This window comes from Sminthopsis crassicaudata, chromosome 1 (assembly GCF_048593235.1).
Source record: "Sminthopsis crassicaudata isolate SCR6 chromosome 1, ASM4859323v1, whole genome shotgun sequence".
NCBI classification, from domain to species: Eukaryota; Metazoa; Chordata; class Mammalia; order Dasyuromorphia; family Dasyuridae; genus Sminthopsis; species Sminthopsis crassicaudata.
The window spans coordinates 402,451,418-402,465,087 of NC_133617.1; the positions used below are offsets into that span (position 1 = coordinate 402,451,418).

Consider the following 13,670-nt stretch of genomic DNA (forward strand, 5'->3'; position numbering starts at 1 on the left):
AATTGTCAATAACAAATATGTATTTAGTAGCTATCATGTGCCTACTATGAACAGTGCTAAAAAGCAAACAGTCCATCCTTCACTAGACAGTTAAAACTTTGTTTTTTAGAAGCAAAGCAATTCCAATGTGGCTTATTAAATAAATGCTTAAAAAAAGAAGAAAGGAAGAGGAGGGCATGCTCATTCCCTCTCTCCTCTTCATATGAATGAGCTTTTCCTAAGTGAAGCTAGCTAAAACATTTTAAGAATAACAAGTCCTGTTTAGGGTTTTGGGAGTATGTTTTCCAGAATTACAACCCCTGAAGTGAGAATCAGAACTGTTACTCTGGATAGAGGTAGATGATACACTCTCATTTTGTTTCCAAGTGTCCAATACTTTCTTAAGAATTGTCAATTAATAACTCTTTTCTTGTCTTGAATGAAGCCTTAATGCTTGCATAGGTGGTACAGACACTGCCACCATCACTTTCCTAGCAGTATGACCTTGAGCAAGGTTACAGTGGGTGTCAATAACCTCATTTAAAAAATTACATTCTTTTTTCCTTGATCCCCAGAAGAGCTTAGTGTCTGTCTTGGAGATTTTGTTGTATGTTTTTTCTTCTGTATCATTAATAAAAATGTTTTAGAAGATCACTCCCAGTACCAATGGCAAGAATATTTCACTATTAGCACTATTTTGTTCAGAAATGAAAACATGTTGTTATCTATCCCAATCCTTATTTCTGTTCATCTGAGCCTTTTGTGATGAAATGATTCTCCTTTGTACTGCAGTAGTACAGTTTTAAAACAGGCTTTAATGTAGGATTTGTCAGATGCTTTTAAAAATTTGAAACAGTAGTACTCTTACCTGTACTTTTGGTTACCATTGACCAAAAGAAACTCATAGCTGTGGTCTGAAGAGTTTAAGACAATGGAACATTTTCATACAAATGATGTAAGTCTGGAGGATTAAATTTTGAAGTAAAAAGTAAAGATTATCTTATTCAGCTTCTTCATTTTATAGATGAAACTAGAATAAATTGATTTGCTAGTAAGTGATGATGGCAGTATTTGAATTCCATTCTTCTGACTCAATTTTTTTCCATTCTACCTTTCTAGAATTGATGATAGACTGAATTCAAGAGCCTCATGGGACTTGGTAGCTAGTATTAGTAGCTTAAGTAAATTATTCCTTTTGCTTTCATTTGGGTAATTTTGATCTCCAATTCTCTTTTCTTCTGGAAGAGCTCTAGTAGGTTAGTGAAGGACTATCTCCTTTTGTTTATTTTAATCCAGCGTTTTGTTTTGTTTTTTTGCTTGCTTCTCTATACAATGGTCCATCTGTGACAGGTAAAAAAGAGACCTCAAGCCCTTTTTGGGCTTGTCCTAGACCTGACTGACCTACTTTGTTTGATGAGGGTCTTTTAGATTATGTAAAAATTTCAGTTGCACAAGTTGTATCTGAAATCAGTGAGGCACTATGTAGGCCATCCCAGTTGTATTTAGAGCAATGTTCTCCACTGGTACTTCTTTAGCTTAGTCCAGGAGGGAAGGGGTTGGGGACAGAATATCTCCTATATGCCATAATATTTATAGCAGCATTTTGTGATAGGAAACAACTAGAAATAAGGTGAAGATCCATGAATTGGGGAATGACTGAAAAAATGTGGTATGTGAAAATAATTGTTTTTCTTTGTTACAAGGTAGGAAGTTCAGTCTAAAAGGGGAAGATTTTATTTATTTATTTTGCATTTTTCTCAGAAATGACCAGGATGTAAAGACAAAAGGGATAAATTAAATATTTTAAAAGATTTTTAAAAGACTGTGTCTTTTCTCTCTTTTTAGTGTCAATTATTGCTGGAAGTGGCCTGGCCTCTGTTTATCTTCTTTATATTGATTTCTGTTCGACTCAGCTATCCACCCTATGAACAACATGAATGTGAGTAACTTTACCGTCCTTTGAATTCATGCCTATTGATAAATTTAAAATTCTTGTTACAGAGGGGGATTAATTAATTTCTAATTGATAAAAATTAGAAATCATATCGCAGATGGGACCAAATTGTTTCTAGAAAAGCAATCCCTATAGAATTAAAAGTGAAAATCAGGGTCTCCAAATTTTTTTTTTCCAAAGAGCACAATTTAGAAGATCAAATTCCCACTTGAGTTTATTTTTGATCTCTGCTGTTGCTTATAAGGTTTGTTAATCCCACTCTATCACTTCAGGATTATCCCTGCTTACATTAGTCAGGAAAGGGTCATTCATTAGTGTTGTGGAAATATTTTTGCTGAGAGGGCAGATGGTTAAGTAGGAAGTCCATCACTGAGAACTTTTCTTCACACTTAATGTGAAATGCAATCTGGCCTTTTTCATCTTCATCTGATTCTGATGATTTCTTTCTCAAACGGCAAAAATTAGACATTTCTAACTTTAAAAAAAGATGTAGAAACACTCCCCTAAATATGAAAGGAAAAAAGCAACATTTGGGTGGGAACATTGAAAACAAAGACTACACTCTGATCATTGGGATATAAGATAATGCTGCTTGATTGAGGTGTTAAAGCTCAAATTTCAAGCAGGCAATTTTGTTTTAACCATTATTTAAAACATACTTAACCACAACAAAGGATGTTTCCTGGTTGGCTCAGATGCAAATCTGCTGTAATATATACTTCTTTTCTAAAAGAAAGATCATAGCTGGGTGTGATGGCACATGCCTGTAATCCCTGGGCAGGGGGGTGGGGGGGTGAGGGGGGTGAGGAGTAGGAGGCCAGGAGGCCGAGTTGAGAATTTCAGTTAAAGCTGGCCAGGTCTGCCCTAAGTCTAATACCAATCTAGTGATCCTTTGGGTGCAGAGACTCTTTAGGGCACTTGTGACCCCCTTTTTGCCTTAGAAATTTTTGTGACCCCAGGTATACAGGTATATAAATGGTATACAAATCAAACATTTACTGATAATAATGATTTCATGACTGCCACATTGAATTGTAAGACCCTATATGGGAGTCTTATAAACCCCAATTTAATAAGCTGGACTTTAGGCTGCCCAAGAAAGGTTGAACTCAACCCAGGTTGGAAAGAAACTCATAGTTTCTGTGTTAATGAGCAGTGAGATTATGGCCTGCAATGGCTTCTGCATTTTCAGCCTGATTGATATAAAGAAATTCACTGTTGGGGTGGGGGCCGTGGGGAAAAGGATAACTCATACTTTGTATATGAAGACAGTAGAACTATCAGCAGTTTATATAATTTGAGTTTGGGTGTTTTGTTTGTTTGTTTTAAGTAATGCTCTGTTCTCAAGAATCAATCCATTGTCTCATTCCATTTGTGGTTCCATTTGTGACCAGTAATATACTATATATTAAATGATATGCATTTAATAGGTGACTGAGGGTTGAGGGTGTAGGTTGTGATTATTGAGTAAAGCACACTAACTGGTTCATTAAATGACCAATCGATAACTCATTAACGATCCATGGACTCATTAATTAATAACATGTATTAACCAACTTAACTAGCCAACACTATCTGAAATTTATTGTTTTTTAGTAAGGAAAACTCTTCATAAATCCTTTTGAGTTTTCTTGGCAAAGATATTAGTGTAGTTTGCCATTTCTTTTTCAAGCTTATTTTACAGATGAAGAGACTGAGGCAAATGGGAATGAAGTGACTTACTCAGGTCACACAGCTAGAAAATGTCTGAGACTGAGGTCTTCTTAATTCTTGGTCCAGCTCTCTATCCACCATGCCATCCAACTGCCCCATGTTTTGGCCAAACATTTTAACCTATTTAAGTAGCCATAACTCTGAAATAATGAAACATTAAACTTTTTTGTAGGAGAAAAATGAGATTTTTTTCATCCATGCAAACAGTGAGATTTATCTACCATCCCATATGGGTTTAGTCAGAGATATCCCTGAAGGATGAATGGGAGGGCAGTGCTGTGATCTAGGGGCGTTTTGCCAAGGGCATGTTGCCTTCTGGGTCCCTTGAGCAACTCTCAAAAAGCAACTCTCTAAAAAAATTTATTTGAGTCAGTAGCATAAAGGGTTCAAATATAAGTTTATTGTGTCCCATGATCTCATTGTGTAGAATGGATCATGGGCAATAGATATTAATTCTGAATTGTATCTTAGAAGTTTCATGGAATAGTGAGAAGAAAGAAAGATCTGGGTTTAGGATTACCTTCGATATTTAATGTCTTTATCTGTAAAACCAAGATAGTAATAATGGCACTTCTTATCCCTCAGGATGTGATCAAGCAAGCACTTAGCAAATATTGAACTGCTTTGTAAACGTGAGCTATTATTTTCATTGGAAACCATTGTTAGCTCACATTTATATAGCCCTTTAGTACTTTACCTGCATCTTTCCATTTGATCCTTACAACAACCCTCTGAGGCAGATTTCTATTATTAATTTCATTTTACAAATGAGGAAACAGGCCAAGGAGGTGAGGTGATTTTGCTTAGGTTTGCACAATTAGTGTCTCGGGCAGAATTTAAATCCAGGTCTTCCTCCCACTAAGCTCCTGTGCCACATGAGCACTAAGAGTTCTGCTTTGTTAGTTAAAGAAGTTGGTTTACTTTCCCCAGGTCCCTGCACTCTAATGGTTCTTGAGACTCCTTGTGTACACTAATTCTAAAGTATCATTCATAGTTTAATGGAACCAGTTTGTTGGTAATCAAAATATCAGCTCAGTTTATCTAAATCCTCTGATTGGGACAGACTTCAGTTGGATTTCTTGTTTGGTTTTCCTTTAACTGATTATTGGGATATTAAGCAGTTGTCCCAAGTCAATGTTTAACTCAACTAAGTCCCTGTTGAGAATGAATGATCACAGGGGTCTCCTAAGAATCTTCTTTTGCTCGTATATGATTTGGGTTAAACTAAATTTTTTTTTTGGGGGGGGGAGATCATGGGATGGCAGGTCATTTTAAAGAGAAAAGGAATGAAATAATAGAATTCAAATTAAACAGGAAGCAAAGTGACATAGCCTGGAGCAGCAGCATTTCAGATTTCATAGGTTTTCCATGGTGAGAACATTTAATATTGGGGAATTAGTTAGGGATGAAAGGTGGAGGAAGAAAAGAAATTTCCTCTCCCCGTCAATAAAAGGTTAAGATAGGTGTTGTCCCTTTGTTTTTAATAAAGTCTGAAAGATGACAGTCCTTCTCTTTAAATTGGACTGATTGGCTTGGTCCGTAGACTTTGCCAGCGATTTGTCCTAATGTTCATCAAACAGGCTGTAAAAAATGTAGTCAGGGATTTTCTGTTTATAGATGTTCTTATTCTTGCTTATCTAAAATTCGCCTCATTTATATAGTACCACATACTACCTTATACTTTTTTGGGTAATGTATACAACTTTGTATTTTTAAAACATCTATCAGAAACAGGGACCTTGGGTTTAGGACTGGAAAGATGGTTTTGTTCAGCACATTTGAAATTGTAGCAAAAGTGTCTTGTCCAAAATTACACAGGCAGTAAATGGTAGAGTTGGAATTTAAATGTAAACTACTTCATTAATATTTGTTAAATGAATGAAGAGCATAAGATAAATGACCCTCTGTCAGATTATTCCATTCAGCCTAGAATTTTGACTCTGACATTGGTACCATGATATGTCATGGGATGGTAGGGATCTCAGAAGGCCAGGGTTCTATCTAGAACATTTCTTACTTCCTAATAATTTGTTATAGTTTGTCATCTGCAGATTTACCTGAAGGCTTCTTAAATCTCTTCATGTTTTGGTTTTGTGACGGGTTCATATTAATGTAACTTGCTATGTTGTTCAGGAAACTACAAAGACTTAAAACAGCCTGAACCTTTTACATAACCATCAAGGGGCTTTCACACAGATAAATATGGAATATTTACCAAATTAATGGATTTATTATTACTTTTTAAACCAGTCTGATCCCTAATGAAATTAGTGACCCTTTTGACAGATAATGAAACAGTTGAAAAAGCCATTTATTACTTCTGGTTCACATGGGTATTTATAGCCATAATCTGTATTAGTTTTTTCTTCCAACATCATTATGCAATAATACTGCTAATAATGCATAACCAGACTGCATCTTAGAATCACAAATATAGTATAATTTGGCCTGTCATCCATTTATACCATTGTTTTTAAGGAACTGACTATTTCAGTATTTCTTCCAATATGTCCATGTCTTGTTTTCATGGAATGAATTAATGATCTTATGTGGGAGTAATAATTTTCTATTTGGGTCTAGATAATCCCTTTAGTTGGAAAGTATTAATTTTTGGAGGAATCCTTTTATTTAATTTCTACCCAAAATAACATAATAATTGTCAAATTCAAACATTCTGGAGCTTCAGTGCTTTTGGTGAAAGACAAAAGCTAAAAAGGTGGCATGGCAGTTAGGTAGCACAGTGGATGCCAATCCAGGACTGGAGTTCAAATATGAACTCAGACATTTAACAGTACTAGTTGTGTGACTCTAGGCAAGGCACACACCTTGATTGTCTCTCCTCCTCATCACTACCTCTTGGCTTCCTTCAAGTCCCACATAAATTTCTATTTCTGCAAGAAGCCTTTTCTGATCTCCCTTAATGCTGGTGCCTTCTTCTGTTGATTATATCCAATTTATCTTGTTTAATATTTTGTTTGTACATGATTGTTTACATGTTGTCTCCCTCAGTATACTATATGATTTCGTCCAAACTGGGACTAATTTTTCATCTTTATTTATTTAGAAAGCTAGGTATATATAGTAGGTGCTTAATCAATAATTAACTTCAGTGTAGGTTTAATCAAAATATAGAACAGAGATTGTCACTAGCAAGTTTTGTATTTAGATCAAATATTACAAAAAAGGACCTAAGGCAAGTGGTATAAAATAGCCCTCCAATGCTATTGGGGAGGTCCCTGGGGTGGGGTTGGGTGGGGTATGATGATGTTTCACTCCTCTACCCCCTTCAGACTAGAGTATAGTTTGATGGAGGAGGAAGGGAACTATTTGGTGACTTCCTATTTTTATTCATTGTTGTTGCTCTAACTATAAGTGATAAGGTCAGTTCTTTCTTTGCTGACTAAGAACTGAAAGCTCTGTCATGCCTTCTAACTTTGAGTGCCTAGGAGTAACAATCAGGCTACCCTACTTGAATTAGCTGTAGCATAAAATATATTGATCCATTGCATAAACGTAACAATTGGGAATTGGTGTGAAACTTGGAAATGTGGGATACACCATAGTCCTGCCTGCATTACACTTTTTCCAAATTGAATCCTCAGATGCTGGGCTTGTTTGTCTTTATGACGATGTTTGGAGAGATCATATTACTTATGTTCTAATATTTGTTTTCTTTTATCCTTCTCTAAAACAGTCTTGAGGAAGTGATTTATTCCTCTTTTTCATCATTTCTAAACTAGAAAATCTCTGAGGTCTCTTCAAGCTCCAGAATTCTGTGATTCAACATAATCAGTTGTTAGATGATAAGAAAGGCAGCTTAGTAAAGCAGAGCAGGTGGGGGCTTCAGTTTCCTAATCTAGGAGAATACAATAAGGGAATATATATATGAAAATCATCAATAACTGAGATGGGACAAAGATATGTCATTGACATCGTGTGGCTCACACTGTGAGTACTCCATAGGAGCCACTGTGATAGGGAAAGATCAGTGTAGAGTAGGGATGGGCATTTGGAGGAAGTGGGACAAAGTCGACTTTGGATGGGAGCCGACATCATGTGAGGGAAAAAATATCTGGGAGGAGGAATTAAGGAAACTTGGGTCTAAGTGCCTAATAAGTTGTGTGGCAAATGATCAACTCTGAGGAATTTGGTTTTCTCACTTGTAAAAATGAAAAGGTCATAAGATTAAAGGTATAGAATTGGAAGGGACCTACGAGATTATCTAGATTCTAGACTAACCTCTTTTTATAGGTGAGGAAATGGAAACAGAAAGATTAGGTTGCTTATATAGTAAGAAGCAAGGTTGATTTATATCAAGAATTCTTAACTTAGCATCTAAATTAATGAGTTATATAAGTTAATAGTGATATATATACACACATATAAATTGTATGCATATGTATATATCTGTATTTATATGTATATACACAAACTATTTCAATACAATTGATTTCTTTTGTCTTCTTTTATATTTTATTTTATGCCATTTAAAAATCTGACTCTGGAAAGAAGTCCAGAGGTTTTAAAAGAAGGGGTGCCAGTAGGGTACAGGATGCAAAAGAAGGTTAAGAACACTTAGATGATCTCTGAATTCCTTTTTAAGATAGATTTTCATGTCAGAATCTAAGACCTTTTTGGCTATTTGAATTGATAAAAAGGAGAAGAGGGAAGAATTTCCAGGCATGTGCAGTGGGAGGGACACCAGAACCAAGAATTTATATTGGGGAGTAGCAGGGGGTGGCTGGGAGGACTCCAAAGGAGATTTCCCATTGTGATTTTTCTCTCCCTTCCTTCTACAGGCCACTTTCCAAACAAAGCTATGCCATCTGCAGGAACGCTTTCTTGGGTTCAGGGGATTATCTGCAATGCTAACAACCCGTGTTTCCGCTATCCAACCCCTGGTGAATCTCCTGGTGTTGTTGGAAACTTCGACGAGTCCATGTGAGTATTAGATTAGATTGTTTTCCTTTCTTGTCTGTCATGGCAGTATTGTTCAGAAGATGAGAAATATGATACTCCAGGGGAATACTGAACAGTTACACTCAGTTTAAGCTATTTTTCAAGGATTTGCATAACAGGAGTTAGTGTGATTATATTAATGGAAAGAGTTATGACTCTGAAATCAGAGGATTGGGGTTCAAATTCTGCCTCTAATACTACCTGACCAACTTTGGATAATTCGGTCACTCAATCTCCTAAGCCTTAGTTGATTTAGCTGTAAAATGGTGGAAGGGAATTGGACTGGATAGAATCTGAATTTCATTCCAGCTCAAAATCTTCCATGAAGGAGAATTGCATAAAGAGCTTGATGTCACCATGTGCATTAAGTAGACTACTACTATAAATATTTTTATGGGTAATACAGATGTGGCCAGATATGCAAAAAGATAGGCTCCTTTACCACTTTTATTGTCAGAGAGTAGGCAATTGTGGAGAGAAGGGAGATTAACCATATCAAAGTCTATTCTTTGGGGACATAGGCCATTTGTGTGCATACCTAATTCTTATTTTTCTTTCTTTTTTCCTCTTCTCCCTCTGCAGTCTTTCACGGCTGTTCTCAGACGCTCGGAGACTCCTCTTATATAGTCAGAAAGATACCAGTATGAAGGACACACAGAAGCTTTTGGGAACTTTGCAGAGACTGGGGACTTTCAACTCAAGTAAGCTGAAAATTAGGTTTGCTCTGTGGTTGAACTGTTGTGGTAAAACAAAGATGATCCAGTCAGTCAACAAGTGTTTATTAAATAGACTAAATCACAGTGCTAAGAATCAGGGCTACAAAGAAAGGCAAAGGCCATTCCTTCCCTCAAGGAGTTCACATTCTAATGGGGGAGACATCATTTAAGCAATACTATGGGCAGGGTAAATTGGAAGTTGTCTCAGAAAGAAGGTACCAGTAATGAGGGACAATGTAAAGGATCTTTTGAACAAGGTGGGACTTAAGTCTTGAAGAAACCCAGGAGTTGAGGAAGGCTCAGCTTAAGGCCTTGGTGACCTATTTGGGCCCTTCCTTCAAGGAGATGTCAGTGGCAATCTAGTCCAGTCTTTTAGCTAATGGCCTTTATGGTTAAGTTTTCAGGCTTGTATTTTGAAAGAACTCAGAATTAGACACCTAAAATAGTTGATGTACTTTTTTTCCCTCAGGGAATGTGAAATTATAGTCCTCGGGAGAACTAAAATGAGTCACTGGTTAGAGACAATGAGCCTCAGAGTTTGTGGAATGTACATTTAGAATGAGCTGCACAGCAGTGGTGAATATCTCCAGTAACATTCTCCTCTTTTCCCTCATTTTGTAGTGGGCCTGTAACCCTAAATTTTGAGGAACTATGTCAATGCAATATAAACTCTAGTTGGCCCTTATAAGCTAGAAAGTCTTTGATTCTTGCATGATGATTCTGGGGAGGCTTATCACCAGAAGGTTGATTGTTATGCAATGACACATTTTTTCCCAGCCACACAGATTCAGGTACAAAAGAGGTGTGATTTACATTGGTTAAATGAGCATCCATATTAGTGAATATGGGTACTTAAATTGTTGCTTAATTAGGTACTTCATTTATTGAAGGGAGTGGTGAATAACCAAGGCCCAAGGTGCAATCCTCAGACAATTATATTTCTTATTACCTAAAATCAGTTAGTTATATATATTTTGTATATATATTACATATATATTTATGACAATGTTTGGATTTATAAAAATAGGGAGTTTGTAAGAGGGAAAGGCTAGATTGTCTGAAGCTAAATACCTGAATTAGTTTGAACATATTTTAAAAGGTAAAATCCTCATAGACAGTAGTCCTGTTTTATGTACTTGCATTTGCTCACAATTATATAAAGTAACAGGTTTTCTCCTCTGTCAGGAAGTTTGTGTAATTATATTTAGTTTCTTTTTTCAGATGAGGCAACTGAGGAAAAGAATGGTGTTAAGTATCTTGCCTGCTGTCATATAGATGTTAAGATGTCAGAGATGGGTTTTCTGGCTTTTTTCCTCTGTGCCATGCTGCCTCTCATTTAATATCCAGATGTGCAGTATTTAGTGCCAAATAATGATGAGTCAATTTGTGAATCTGATAATGCTACAAAACAACTTCCTGGAAAAAAAATGTATATTTTTGACTCTGGAGTTTAAGGGGAGAAGGATACTTGACTTAAAGGCATCTGTAAAAGTATTAGTATTAAAACTAGATTAGAGAATTATACATTTAGAGCTGGATTGGACCCCAGGCTATCAACATTAAAATCTCAAAGGATCTCAGACCTGGGACTTTATTTATTTGTTCATTCATTCATTTACTTGTTTAGAGTGGATATGAGGGAAGAAAGGCTTGAAAGTATGCTCTTGAGGCTGGAGAGGAGAAAGAAAATCTGGAACCTCTGTATTTACTATTAAAAACCTAGGGGGAAGAGGAGAGCAAGAGAGGGAGAGGGTGTTGGCCCAAGAACTATTATTAGAAAGATGTATTTCAAGATGGAGAAAGGTGTGTCCAACAATTTAAATTTAGTCAAATATTTTATTTTCAGAATAAACTCACACTCATAAAAATTACAAAAACTTCCTTCCTAAAACCTTTTGAGGTAATGAGTTTTATTTGCTCATTTTTGCAGGTTGTTTTTTTTGGGGTGGGGTGGGGAAAGAGTTGTAGGGTTTGTTTGTTTGTTTGTTTGTTTGTTTGTTTGTTTTTTGGACTTAGCCTCTGAAGTCTATATTTATGGATTTTAGATTTTGTGCCCAAACTCCTATTTTTACAGATTAAGAAACTGAGGTGAGACTAAAGGATAGTAAGTGATTTTTCAAGATTACTCTGCCAATAAATGATTTGAACCTGGGGCCTCCAACACTTCCTATCTTATGTAGTCTTGGGAATAAATGTACTAATTCCTAGATCTGAGTTTTCTGAAATGTAAAATGAGGCGATTGGCTTCTGAGTTTCCTTCCAGCTCTGGCACTGTGAGCCAGGGTTCTTTCCTCAGTAAAGTATTGCTTCCCTGACTTGGACCTCTGTTGCCCTGTTGCAAGTGTGAGATCACCAACACCTACGCCTGCTGGGCCCGAGAGAGGGGTCAAATTATTTTATCCTTTTTTTCAACAATGATCCATTTTGGAATGCCTAGCAGGATGCCTCTGCCAGAAAACTTTTCTGTTGAAATAGAGTGATCTCTGGGGAAGGTGGAGACTACAGTCTCTGATCTTGGCTGGGGATAATTGGGAAACAACTATTTTGCTACTAAGAAAAAAATGTCATTTCATCTTTTGAGCATGCGAAATCATGGCAGCCACTCTTATGGTAGATTTGAAAAGATCTCTGACCTGGGAATCCAAGTTTTAAGAGCTCAGTCACTAATCTGACTTTTGGCAAATCCTTTTTTCTCCTCCTTGTGCCTCATCTTCCTTGTTTGGGGTTACTATATAAATATAAGTTCTTGTTTTTACTATTTTATAAGTTTTACTTGTTTCACCATTATTTGCAGAAGTTGAGGTGCTGGACTTGGATTCCAAGTCTTATGTTCTGTAGTTCTGTGCAAAAGGAGGAGAAATTTGCTGATTTTCACTGCCTCTTGTCAGCACTCGTTTGTTAGGCATTTCTCGGTACCCTGGTGCTTCCAGTTTTTGCTGATTGCGTGCCATGGTGCTCAAGAAAAGTGAGGAGCCCTGCAGCGATCATGTAAATAATTTTCCCCTTTTTTTCTGCTCTTCCACTGGCTCTGAGCCAGGTCTCGGTCTGGGGGGAAATGTACAGACACATCACTTATCTCTCCCGAGAACCAACAACTTGTTGAAGACTTCTAGCAGCCCCACAGGGAACTTGCCAGGGTAAAAATCACTTCTACTCATCTAAGCTATTAGTGGGCACCAGATTTAATCATCTACTTTAAAAAACGTGGCTTCTCTGTAGAGGCATTTTTGCTGAAAACATCTACATTTGCCTTCATACCTCCCTTTTCTGAGTACATCTGCATTTATCTTTTTGTCTTTTATTTGTATTTGCGCCATATGAGGAGATATTTATTCATATGTTATCTGTGGACACACAGGTTTCCACTTGGAGTATTTCCTTCTGGTAACAAGCCAAGCTTTGGTTTTTTTTTTTTTTTTTTGTGGGGGGAGCACTAAGATTCCAGGGTTAGCATGTTCATTTGTCTATGTGGCCCTGTGGCATTTCCTTGTTTTTCTCATCATACAATTTTGGTCTGAATATCCAGAATTCAGCCACGGGGAAGCCTCTTAACTATCCTTGTTTACTGTCCTAATGGGAAATTCCAGCAGAAAACCTTACGAACATGTCTGGGCCACCTTGATTATGTTATCACCAGATATCTCTGAGCAGTTAACTTGATTTTATTTTTTTCCCTAGGGTATATCCAGACTGTGTGTGTGTGTGTGTGTGTGTGTGTGTGTGTGTATAGTTAGTTTTTTTGGGGGGGATGGATTGAATGTGGGTGTGGAGGATTCCTATAAATTATTTTAAGGAATTTTACCCTACTAAAGCTCTTAGTTTCTTTTTTATTAGTTTTCCATGTACAAATAATGTTTTTTCGTCTCCTTTTTCAACAGAAAACCGATATCTTCCAAGTTATCCATGTTCTGTTGTCACATCTCTCCTAGTCTTCACCCTTTTTAAAATCTCTGTAGCATTTGATGTTCTTGATTGCATTCTCCTATTGGAGACTCTTTTTAAAAAATATTATTCTTGGTTTTCTTCTTATCTGAGTGCTCTCATTGGACATGTTTCACTAGATTTTCAGTTATGTCATGTTACCTAACAGTGGGTGGAGCCCAGTGATTTTGCCTTTGGGCCTTTTTTCTTTTCCTACTTTCTCTGTCACTTGGTGATCTTATCAGCTCCTTTAGATTCACTTATCGTCTCTCTGCAGATGACTCCAAAATCTACTTGTTGAGCACTAGCCTATCTCCAGAGTTCCATTCCTAAGCATGACCCATAGACTTCTGAAAGTCAGTATGTCCAGAGTTCATTATCTGCCTCTTCCCAGGCCCAGACTTCTGAGCCCTGTTACTGTGGGGGAC

General features: G+C 36.8%; 1 protein-coding gene across 1 annotated transcript in view; it reads left to right on the forward strand.

Annotated features, from left to right (window-relative positions):
• The window catches only part of ABCA1 (ATP binding cassette subfamily A member 1), a 145,278-nt gene that overhangs the window by 33,677 nt on the left and 97,931 nt on the right, over nucleotides 1-13,670 (forward strand). Inside the window, exons 3-5 of the mRNA XM_074280052.1 lie at nucleotides 1,825-1,918; nucleotides 8,446-8,587; nucleotides 9,188-9,306. Coding sequence (XP_074136153.1) covers nucleotides 1,825-1,918; nucleotides 8,446-8,587; nucleotides 9,188-9,306 — 355 coding nt within the window. The remainder of the gene's footprint in view (nucleotides 1-1,824; nucleotides 1,919-8,445; nucleotides 8,588-9,187; nucleotides 9,307-13,670) is intronic.